We start from the raw sequence: 12,560 nt of genomic DNA on the forward strand, positions 1-12,560 counted from the left end.
ATTGTGGTGCCTTTACTCAGAGGTCATTAATTAATCCTGTCACATTACACAATACCAAGTCTAATATAACCTGCTCTCTGGTTGGTTCTAGAAAATGCTGCTCTAAGAAACTATCTTGAAAACATTCAATGAACCCTACCTGGATTTGTGGAGCTGAGAGGAGCACTCCTGTTCCGCCTGGCCTCACACAAATAAAGAACCACTGGCCTTTGCGATCGTCTTCAGCAGGGCCACCCAGCTGAGACTGGCCAGAACTTGCACAATGCAGGCTCTGCTCAGTTCAGTCCAAAATGACAATCAGGGTCGTATGTATCTCATGAGACCAATTTAGGCCAGTAATATGTAACCTTAAATATCTTAAGCACTGCTTCAAGTGATTTGCCAGTCGTGGTAAGCAAATATATTTGTATAAATCAAAGTACCATTTAGCTTTATAAGCCTGTGGTAGAGTTGTTAAATGTTTGAGGAAGTGTATAGGAAGTGAGAAGTATTAATTCTTGGGATCACCAGACAGACTGCAGAGTCTTTTCTGATCCTGTAACTTTCCAGCTTCCTAAATTTAATTTTCCAAATAAAAATGTCACACTTGCATTTTCAACATATGGGACTATTAATGAAATGACATGTAATTACTGAGGATCTCTCGAGGACATTGATGCATACACTGATGGCTGCAAGACCAATCTTTGTTCAAAGATCAATGTTCAAGTCAAGTTTAAAACAAACTTTTATATCTAAGGCCATTCTTTTTTATTTCAGTAAATTAAAGTATTAGATACCCTGAAGGATTGACTGTCGGTCATAACTAATATTGACAGGAGAACTTCTCTCGGTTCATATTTTTATAGCCCTAAATGAAGAGAGAAAGCTAGCAAGAAGCAGGTATATTTGACAGTTAAATAATTTCTCACTTTGTTTGGCAGTAATAAAATTGAAAAAGAGAAAAGAGAGCTTGCAAAGCAATATGGAATGGTACGAATTGAGGTGACTGGAGGTGAAATAGCAGAGGAGATGGAAAAGGAACGGAGGATGTTTCAGCTGCAGATGTGTGAGGTATGTGAGAATTCTGATGCAGTTGTTTTTCCATTTTCGTATTTTGTTCATATCAGAATTTTAGCAAAATATTGTTGATTTATGATGTCAATCATTATTTTTTGGTTCATTTTATACTCACCAAGGTGAAGGATTCAGTATTGGGAAATAGAACAGTTTTCTACTTTTCGCGCACTAGTGTTGCCATTAAGCACTCCAAGGTCAGGTTTAGCATCGGCAAGCTGCAGAATAAAACTCCTTTCACTCTGCTCTAACAACATGCTACAGCCCTGTATGTCACTGGAACAATCTCTACTACATCAGTGTCACAGTTCTATTTTCCCCCAGTCATTTTGTCTTTTGTGGTTGAGGCTGAAGTATGGCTTGTGTCCATCTCAAACTGTTTGTAACTACCCAAATGCTACAATAGAATATTTAAAGCCATCACAGGCAGAGACTTTCATCTCATCAGTTTGGATTGAATAGATACTCAGATCCAAGGGGTGAAAGTTTACTACTTTATTAAGCCCCCATCGTTCCCTTGCCCCACATTAGAACTGTGTAACATCATTATCAAGGAGCAAGTGGTTGCAGAAAAAATGGACAAAGGAGCTTCAGCTGACTGATTGCAATGAGGTCCAAGTGTTTGCTGGAGAGGTGTGTAGTTAAATGAATGAAAACTGCTTCACATGGAGAAACTGAAATCTGTGTGCTGTTTTCTGAAATAGATGAGGTTTCTAATTTGTTTCTGGCAATGTAAATGGAATAACCACTATTATTTTTCAAACAAGAATGAACTAAATGTCCAATTACCAATATAAAACAGAAATACGTTAATATAGTCCATTACAACGTGCTTGGTATTGTTTCAGGCTTTGCCAGCCATAGAAATAATATAAACAAATACAAAAACAATCAAATGAAAATCTTTTATACATAAAATATGCAAAGTATGTACCTAATGTTTGATCTGTAGTGTTTTTCCCTTTGTAATCTTAGCACTGATTTCTACTAAATGGTCTGGAATAGGGAATTCTGCCTGTGATGAACCCCCATTATATTAGTACCAGTGTTGGTGCTAGTTTGTGTGATGTACCCAAATCATGTATAAATGGCACTCGATGCCCATGCTCCAGAGAAGATGACATTGAAACATCTGTACGGAAGGCCCACTGTCTACTTGATATGCTTCTCTGGATGTAATGTTCAAGTTGAATATTGTCAAATATATTTTGCTGATGTGAGAGCCATCATTTATGCCTTTGCAGTCAGTGTTTGATTTCCAGCAGAATCTGCCGTTGCTCATGGCAGTATTCAACTGACTGAAACACCACTGACTTGTGAGGAACTTTTCAGGATGAATCCCTCTTTGAGATCTGTCAGGTCATCACTCAAAATAGTTAACATATTTTCTAGATCAGTATGTTTCCAGTCCAATGAGGAGACAGGCATTGCTGGATCGGATTTAGGGAAATGAAGGGTGGAACAAGTGAATCAAGTGTCAGTTGGGGAACATTTAGGAGACAGTGGTCATAGTATCATAAGGTTTAGATTAGCTATGGAAAAGAACAAGGAGCAATCCAGAGTAAAAGTAATCAATTAAGGAAGGGCCAATATCAGTGGGGTGAGAACAGATCTGGCCCAGTTAAATTGGAATCAGAGATTAGCCGGCAAAACTGCAATGGAACAATGGGCTGCCTTTAAAGAGGAGAGAGCTTGGATATATTTGATGTACATTCCCACGAGGGGGAAAGGTAGGAAGGTAGGAGAAATGAAGCTGGAGCTCCCTGTATGACGAAGCAAAAAATGGGTGTGTATGACAGATGACCGGTTGATAATACAAGTGAGTATATGACATTCTAGAGCTCCTTGTTCACACTAAAAAGGGTTTCTTGAATCGTTCCCATTCTTTGATCCATGAGTTTTGGAAGTGCTTTAGTGTGTTGTGAATAATGGCACGGAATTTTCTGGGAAATTAATGGCAAATTAACAGCGAGTTCACGACGCTGGCCGATTTTAATGTGTAAACAAAAACATTAGTTTGTGGTGAGGAAGAGAAATGCTGTGCTTTGCGAATCGCTACAAATTGCATGATGATTTTCACCACTCTGTTGTTCTCTTCTGTCAGTTTCCCCATGAGTTTCAAGAAATTGCTGGATTTGAGACATAAATGTGAATTTAACTCACTGCTGAAAGTTAGGGCTGGTACATAATGATGTAAGGAATCTTTTAATAGCCATATTTCTGCAATGTCATCCAACTTTGGAAGCCCAGAAAGGAAACAGTTGGAATTGTGGAGTATCTCTCCTGCAGGTCATAAATTGTTCCTCAAAATGTATTAAATTTCACTTTCTATATTTTAATATTTTCATACTTTTTTCTCAATTTCTTTTTTCTCTTAATCCAATTCTTTCTCTACCTATCCTTATTTCTCTCATTATTTAAATTGTCTTTAACTCACTTTATTTTCTTCATCGTTGCTGTTTCTTTCTCTCTCTCTAAATTTCACTGGTGTTGCTGTTCACCAAAATCGCAGATGATGCTACGCCGCTAACAGTTTGCACTTCCAACAATTTTTGAGCTGAAGGTTGGGGGAAAAATCCAACTCGTGGGGCAAGCTGTGAGGTGCACATTCTGGCCCATTGTTTAATACAATATTACTATTGTCTTTATTCATTATTCAAGAAGGGTAATAGGGATAAACCAGGTAATTACAGGCCGGTGAGTCTAACATCAGTGGTAGGGAAACTATTGGAAAAAATTCTGAGGGACAGGATTAATCTCCACTTGGAGAGGCAGGGATTAATCAGGGATAGTCAGCATGGCTTTGTCATGGGGAGATCATGTCTAACAAACTTGATTGAATTTTGCGAGGAGGTGACTAGATGTGTAAATGAGGATAAAGCAGTTGATGTAGTCTATATGGACGTCAGTAAGGCTTGTGATAAGGTCCCGCATGGTAGATTGGTTAAGAAGGTAAGAGCCCGTGGGATCTAGGGCAATAGGGCAAATTGGATCCAAAATTGGCTTAGTGGCAGGAGGCAGAGGGTGATGGCCGAGGGTTGTTTTTGTGATTGGAAGCCTGCGACCAGTGGTGTACCACAGGGATCGGTGCTGGGATCCTTGCCGTTTGTAGTGTACATTAATGATTTAGACGGGAATATAGGAGGTATGATCAGTATGTTCACAGATGACACGAAAATTGGTGGTATTGTAGATAGTGAGGAGGAAATCCTTAGATTACAGGACTAGATGGGCTGGTAAGATGGACAGAGCAGTGGCAAATGGAATTTAATGCTGAGAAGTGTGAGGTGATGCATTTTGGGAGAACTAACAAGGCAAGGGAATATACAATGGAAGTATAGAGGGACCTTGGTGTACTTGTCCATAGATCACTGAAGGCAGCAGCACAGGTAGATAAGATGGTTAGGAAGGCATATGGGATACTTGCCTTTATTAGCCGAGGCATAGAATATAAGAGCAGGGAGTTTATGATGGAGCTGTATAAAACGCTAGTTAGGCCACAGCTGGAGTACTGTGTACAGTTCTGGTCGCCACACTATAGGAAGGATGTGATTGCACTGGAGAGGGTGCAGAGGAGATTCACCAGGATGTTGCCTGGGCTGGAGCATTTCAGCTATGAAGAGAGACTGGATAGGCTAGGGTTATTTTTCTTAGAGCTGAGAAGGCTGAGGGGGGACCTGATTGAGGTAAATTATGAGGGGCATTGATAGGGTAGATAGGAAGAAACTTTTTCCCTTAGCGGAGGTGTCAGTAACCATGGGGCATAGATTTAAGGTAAGGGGCAGGAGGTTTAGAGGGGATTTGAGGAAAAAATTTTCACCCAGAGGGTGGTTGGAATCTGGAACACATTGCCTGAAGAGGTGGTAAAGGCAGGAATCCTCACAACATTTAAGAAGTATTTAGATGAGCACTTGAAACGCCATAGGCGTACAAGGCTATGGGCCAAGTGCTGTAAAGTTGGATTAGAATAGATAGGTGCTTGATGGCCAGCACAGACTCAATGGGCTGAAGGGTCTGTTTCTGTGCTGTATAACTCAATGACTCTATAACCAGAGTCCGCATCTACATTTTTCTGCTCAGGTATCTACTGTTCGCAAGACCTGCAACCTGCAATTTGCCTTGCTCAGGCCGGTAATGATAATTCCGTTGTGTCATTAATGTACTTGTGTACAGGAAATCTAATCAGTATTTGTGATGAAGGTAGCTGTTCTGCTGAGTGCAATTTGAGTGTGCATAGTGCAGATGTTGTTGGAGCTGGTTGTAAATTCTGACATCTAGCCACGCCAGATGGTCCAGGCATGTTGTATGGACAGAGAAATTAATAAAGTTGAAAGGATGTCAGTATATCTTTAGAATCTCTACATAATAACAGATATTTTGCATTCTTCTTCATACCTTCCATGTGTCACAATCTTACCAGGCCTCAAAATAATTTCCATCTCATCTTGCTCGGTACAATTTCAGGCTTGAAGAGCTGAACTTTTCTCCTCTACCCACCATAATGCTTTTTGTTTCTCCACCAGTTCAAAATCATCTGTTCAAGGCTAATTTTCCTTCACTGCTCTGCTGCTGTTGAAATGTTTCCAGGTATCTTGTTCAGAACTATTTTTGTGTGGTAGATACAGCATTTTACCACCAGTTATGACAGTACTTTCTTTCCGAACTTAAGATTTGATGGTTCATTGTTGGTGCCAACTATTGCTAACCTGGCCATCCTTTCCTCTGCCATCACATGCCATTTCTGTTTTGAGGTTTGGTCTAAAATTGTTTTTGATATTCTGCACCAGTTTTTAACCACTTTACTGGCAGAGAATATTTGGTGTTTTTATTGACATTAAGAATCACTGCTACAATTTTTAAAAATTCATTCATGGGTTGTAGGTGTCGCTGGCTAGCCAGCATTTATTGCCCATCCCTAATTGCCCTTGAGAAGGTGGTGGTGAACTGCCTTCTTGAACCACTGCAGTCCATGTGCAGCCACAGCGCTATTAGGAAGGGAATTCCAGGATTTTGACCCAGCAACTGTGAAGGAACGGCAATGTCAGGATGGTGTGTGTCTTGGTGGGCTACTTGCAGGTGGTGGTGGTGGTCCCATGCAATTGCTACCCTTGTCCTTCTGGGTGGTAGAGGGTGCGGGTTTGGAAGGTGCTGTCTAAGGAGCCTTGCTGCATTGCTGCAGTGCATATTGTAGATGGTACACACTGCTGCCACTGTGTGGCGGTGATGGAGAGAGTGAATGTTTGTGGATGGGGTGCCAATCAAGCAGGATGCTTTATCATGGATGGTGTCGAGCTTCTTGAGTGTTGTTGGAGCTGCATCCATCCAGGCAAGTGGAGAGTATTCTATCACACTCCTGACTTGTGCCTTTTAGATGGTGGACAGGCTTTGGGGAGTCAGGAGGTGAGTTACTCCCCCACAGGATTCCAAGCCTCTGACCTGTTCTCGTTGCAGGTATTTATATGGCTACTGCAATTCAGTTACTGGTCAGTGGTTCTTTCTTTTGGGCCTCCTTATCTCGAGAGACAATGGATACGCGCCTGGAGGTGGTCAGTGGTTTGTGAAGCAGCGCCTGGAGTGGCTATAAAGGCCAATTCTGGAGTGACAGGCTCTTCCACAGGTGCTGCAGAGAAATTTGTTTGTTGGGGCTGTTGCACAGTTGGCTCTCCCCTTGCGCCTCTGTCTTTTTTCCTGCCAACTACTAAGTCTCTTCGACTCGCCACAATTTAGCCCTGTCTTTATGGCTGCCCGCCAGCTCTGGCGAATGCTGGCAACTGACTCCCACGACTTGTGATCAATGTCACACGATTTCATGTCGCGTTTGCAGACGTCTTTATAACGGAGACATGGACGGCCGGTGGGTCTGATACCAGTGGCGAGCTCGCTGTACAATGTGTCTTTGGGGATCCTGCCATCTTCCATGCGGCTCACATGGCCAAGCCATCTCAAGCGCCGCTGACTCAGTAGTGTGTATAAGCTGGGGATGTTGGCCGCTTCAAGGACTTCTGTGTTGGAGATATAGTCCTGCCACCTGATGCCAAGTATTCTCCGAAGGCAGCGAAGATGGAATGAATTGAGACGTCGCTCTTGGCTGGCATACGTTGTCCAGGCCTCGCTGCCGTAGAGCAAGGTACTGAGGACACAGGCCTGATACACTCGGACTTTTGTGTTCCGTGTCAGTGCGCCATTTTCCCACACTCTCTTGGCCAGTCTGAACATAGCAGTGGAAGCCTTACCCATGCGCTTGTTGATTTCTGCATCTAGAGACAGGTTACTGGTGATAGTTGAGCCTAGGTAGGTGAACTCTTGAACCACTTCCAGAGCGTGGTCGCCAATATTGATGGATGGAGCATTTCTGACATCCTGCCCCATGATGTTCGTTTTCTTGAGGCTGATGGTTAGGCCAAATTCATTGCAGGCAGACGCAAACCTGTCGATGAGACTCTGCAGGCATTCTTCAGTGTGAGATGTTAAAGCAGCATCGTCAGCAAAGAGGAGTTCTCTGATGAGGACTTTCCGTACTTTGGACTTCGCTCTTAGACGGGCAAGGTTGAACAACCTGCCCCCTGATCTTGTGTGGAGGAAAATTCCTTCTTCAGAGGATTTGAACGCATGTGAAAGCAGCAGGGAGAAGAAAATCCCAAAAAGTGTGGGTGCAAGAACACAGCCCTGTTTCACACCACTCAGGATAGGAAAGGGCTCTGATGAGGAGCCACCATGTTGAATTGTGCCTTTCATATTGTCATGGAATGAGGTGATGATACTTAGTAGCTTTGGTGGACATCCGATCTTTTCTAGTAGTCTGAAGAGACCACGTCTGCTGACGAGGTCAAAGGCTTTGGTGAGATCAATGAAAGCAATGTAGAGGGGCATCTGTTGTTCACGGCATTTCTCCTGTATCTGACGAAGGGAGAACAGCATGTCAATAGTCGATCTCTCTGCACGAAAGCCACACTGTGCCTCAGGGTAGACGCGCTCGGCCAGCTTCTGGAGCCTGTTCAGAGCGACTCGAGCAAAGACTTTCCCCACTATGCTGAGCAGGGAGATTCCACGGTAGTTGTTGCAGTCACCGCGGTCACCTTTGTTTTTATAGAGGGTGATGATGTTGGCATCGCGCATGTCCTGGGGTACTGCTCCCTCGTCCCAGCACAGGCATAGCAGTTCATGTAGTGCTGAGAGTATAGCAGGCTTGGCACTCTTGATTATTTCAGGGGTAATGCTGTCCTTCCCAGGGGCTTTTCCGCTGGCTAGGGAATCAATGGCATCACTGAGTTCCGATTTGGTTGGCTGTATGTCCAGCTCATCCATGACTGGTAGAGGCTGGGCTGCATTGAGGGCAGTCTCAGTGACAGCATTCTCCCTGGAGTACAGTTCTAGGTAGTGCTCAACCCAGCGGTCCATCTGTTTGCGTTGGTCAGTGATTATGTCCCCCGATTTAGATTTGAGGGGGGTGATCTTCTTGATGGTTGGCCCAAGAGCTCTCTTCATGCCATCATACATTCCTCTGATGTTTCCGGTGTCTGAGGCCAGCTGAATATGGCTGCATAGGTGTTGCCAGTAGTCGTTTGCGCAACGCCTAGCTGTTCTTTGTGCAGTACTTCTGGCTGCTTTAAGTGCTGCGGATGTTAAATCGCTGGGGGCTTTCTTGTAGTTCAAAAGTGCAATGCGCTTAGCGGCTATGACAGGTTCCAGCTCTTCATTATGAGATTGAAACCAGTCTGCATTTCTCTTCGCACTTTTGCCGTAGGTGGTCAAAGCTGACTCATAGATGGCGTCTCTGATGTGGGCCCACTTGGTCTCAGCATCCCCTGTAGGAGTGTTTTGAAGGGCTGTTACAAGTGAATTTAGAAATTTTTGTAACAGCTGTGGGTGAGAAATTCTGCTCGTGTTGATGCGCGGGTGGCCCTTCTGCTTGGAATGATGCAACTTCTTTGGTCTGAGTCTAACCTTGCTGCACACCAGGGAGTGGTCGGTGTCGCAGTCCGCACTGTGGAAGCTGCGTGTGATTTGAACACTGTTTAAGGCGGCTCGCCTTGTGACAATGAGGTCTAGCTGGTGCCAACGACGTGATCTTGGGTGCCTCCATGAAACCTGGTGACAGGGTTTAGTGTGAAAGAACGAGTTGGTGATGCAGAGGTTATGATAGGTACACAACTCAAGCAGTCTCTGCTCGTTCTCATTCATCCTTCCAACGCCATAGCGCCCAAGGCAGGAGGGCCATGAGTCATGGTCGGCCCCAACCCTGGCATTAAATTCTTCCAGCAGGAATAGGTGTTCAGTGTTGGGGATGCTGCTAATGATGTTATGGAGTTGTTCATAGAACTGGTCTTTAGCTTCAGGTGCGGAACAGAGTGTTGGAGCATAGATGCTGAGTAGGTTTACTGGACCAGAGGTGGTGAGCAGTCGGATGGACAGTATGCGTTCCGAGCCATTTGAGGGAGGCTCTATCATGCTGAGCAAGGAGTTTCTGATGGCGAAGCCCACTCCATGCTGTCTTGGTTCTTCAGGATCCCTGCCCTGCCAGAAGAAGGTGTAGTCTTGCTCTGCTAGAGAGCCACTCGCGGGGAGGCGAGTCTCCTGAAGTGCTGCAATGTCCACATTGAGTCTACTGAGCTCGTTGTTAATGATGGCGGTCTTCCGAGAATCGTTGATTTGTGTAAGGTCTTCCGACAGGCCAGGACACATAGTTCTGACGTTCCAGCTTGCAAAGCGAAGGGCTGGTACCTTCTTTCCTTTTTTCATGTTGTTTGGTGCGGTGTATCAGTCCACCTTTCGGGCAATGACCCTGAGCTCCAAGCACCCATTGAAGCAGGCAGACTGTGGCGGGACAGAACCTTATTGACCGGGGGCTGCCCGGTTTGAGGCGGGCGGTAGCTGTCCAGTGAGGTGCAATGACCTCTCCCACCGACAAAGGCAACCCGTGGCGCCCAGTTTCTACGCCAATTTATCTGGACTTATAACCCGTAACTGCTGCCTTCCGTGTTGTTTCAGTCGCTGTGAGGCAACTATGGAGTGACCTCTCCATGGCGCATGCCTGGGCAAATTTATGGAGGTTGAGAGTTGCCCAGTCGTCAAAACCCCCCTCTCGGCCTTTCTGGTGGGGTCCAAAGGAGTGCAGGACACGAAGTTTGGCACCAGTATGGCTGCAGGAACTGCCGGAAACATGCCAAAGGTGACACATGACCGCCTACGGGGTTCCGCTCCGGATTTTCTGTTAGGGTTTACTCCCTTAGCCTTGGTCTCTCCCGAGACGCCCACAAGGCAGTGGGGTTGTTGGGGCCCCTACACAGGTGTAGGATGGTGCCGGTGGGAGGAGGGGATGCAAGGGGGAGGGGTAGAGGGAGGGGGTGGGGTGCAGGGGAAGGGGGTGCGGGGTGAAGATGGTGCGGGGGGGGGCGGGCTGGGACGGGGTTGTGAGGGGGTGAGCTGAGAGGGTGGAGCAGGGAAGGGGACGGGGGTGGGGGGGGGGTGGAAGGGGGGTAAAGGGGGGGGGAGGGGGAGTGGAATCTGGTGCAGGTAATAAGCCATTTCCTCAGTGCCCACCATCGACGTCCGGAAAGCTCATCTACGTCCTTCGGGAGGTGAAGCATCATTTGGCAGACTTAGAGGTGGTTACATTTGCTAAGGGTTTTTTTTTTTGCAGTGGTTTAAATAAAGGCATGCAGCATTGCCGACAGTGCGCTGCAGATGCTCTCCGAGCCATCTCCCGCGGGCGCTTGCTGCTTGCTATTTATCTATAGCAGTGATTTCAAGATGGCTCCTGGGCTGGAAGCTCCCTAGGAAGCTCCCTTGCTGTTCAACTCTATCCATGGCCATCTGCTCCCATCCCTAACGTTTTCTCCCCCAATCTGCCCTCTTAAACTGTTTAAATTCCCCTGGCTCTTTAAATCAGTTCATTTTAGCCCTATCTAAAAGTTAACAGTTAGTTTAGTGTATGTTACCTGGGCCCACTGCCCTCCCCCAGCCACACCTGCTCTTTGTTTTCTCAATGAAATTGATCCGGATGAAACTGACGAGAACAGCTGCCGATACTTTAATCTCCGATCCTGCTGTCTTCACAGTCCAGAGTGTCTGCAGCCACGGCATGCGGTAAGTCCATTGAGGTGAAGAAGGAGCTGCGGGACCCGAGAGAAGTCCTGTGAAAAGGTGCCCCGAACACCCAAAACATCCACGAGCGGCCCCCCCGGCCGCAACTTCAAAGTGGTCAGTGGTAACCCCCCAGGATGTTGATAGTGGGTGATTCAGTGATCGTAATGCCATTGAATGTCAAGAGGAGATGGTTAGAGTCTCTCTTGTTGGAGATGATCATTGCCTGGGCCTGGGACTTGTGTGGTGCGCATGTTACTTGCCACTTATCAGACCAAGCCTGGATATTGTCCAGGTCTTGCTCCATTTCTACATGGACTGCTTCAGTATCTGAGGAGTCACGAATGGTGCTGAACATTGTGCAATCATCAGCAAACATTCCCACTTCTGACCTTATGATTGAAGGAAGGTCATTGATGAAGCAGCTGAAGATGGTTGGGCCGAGGACACTAGTCTGAGGAACTCCTGCAATCATGTCCTGGAGCTGAGATGATTGACCTCTAACAACCACAACCATCTTCCTTTGCGCTAGGTATGACTTCAACCAGTGGAGAGTTTCCCCCCTGATTCCCATTGACTCCAGTTTTGCTAGGGCTTCTTGATGCCATACTCAGTCAAATGCTGCCTTGATGTCAAGGGCAGTCACTCTCACCCCACCTCTTGAGTAATGAGGTCAGGAGCTGAGTGGCCCTGGAGGAACCCAAACTGAGCGTCACTGAGCAGGATATTGCTGAGCAAGTGCTGCTTGATAACACTGTCGACGACACCTTCCATCACTTTACTGATGATTGAGAGTAGACTGATGGGACGGTAATTACCAGGTTGGACTTGTCCTGCATTTTGTGCACAGGACATATCTGGGCAATTTTCCATATTGCCAGGTAGATGCCAGTGTTGTAGCTGTACTGGAACAGCTTGGCTAGGGGTGCGGCAAGTTCTGGAGCACTGGTCTTCAGTACTATTGCCGGAATATTGTCAGGGCCCTTAGCCTTTGCAGTATCCAGTGCCTTCAGTCCTTTCTTGATATCACGTGGAGTGAATCAAATTGGCTGAAGTCTGGCATCTGTGATGCTGGGGACCTCAGGAGAAGGACGAGATGGATCATCAACTCGGCACTTCTGGCTGAAGATTGTTGCAAATGCTTCAGCCTTATCTTTCGCACTGATGTGCTGGGCTCCCCCATCATTAAGGATGGGGATATTTGTGGAGCCACCTCCTCCAGTTAGTTGTTTAATTGTCCACACCATTCAGAACTGGATGTGGCAGGACTGCAGAGCTTCGATCTGATCCAATATGGGATCGCTTATCCCTGTCTATCGCATGCTGCTTACGCAGTTTGGCATGCAAGTAATCGTGGGTTGTAGCTTCATCAGGTTAACACTTATTTTGAGGTATGCCTGGTGCTGCTCCTGGTATGCCCT

The 12,560-nt window shown here is 46.0% G+C and overlaps 1 protein-coding gene across 5 annotated transcripts in view; it reads left to right on the plus strand.

Annotated features, from left to right (window-relative positions):
- The window catches only part of unm_sa1614 (un-named sa1614), a 280,473-nt gene that overhangs the window by 132,384 nt on the left and 135,529 nt on the right, over positions 1–12,560 (plus strand). For all 5 annotated transcript variants that reach the window (XM_068048640.1, XM_068048637.1, XM_068048639.1 and 2 more), the window contains one exon: positions 924–1,053. In XM_068048640.1, coding sequence (XP_067904741.1) covers positions 924–1,053 — 130 coding nt within the window. The remainder of the gene's footprint in view (positions 1–923; positions 1,054–12,560) is intronic.

Source organism: Heterodontus francisci, chromosome 16 (assembly GCF_036365525.1).
Source record: "Heterodontus francisci isolate sHetFra1 chromosome 16, sHetFra1.hap1, whole genome shotgun sequence".
NCBI classification, from domain to species: domain Eukaryota; kingdom Metazoa; phylum Chordata; class Chondrichthyes; order Heterodontiformes; family Heterodontidae; genus Heterodontus; species Heterodontus francisci.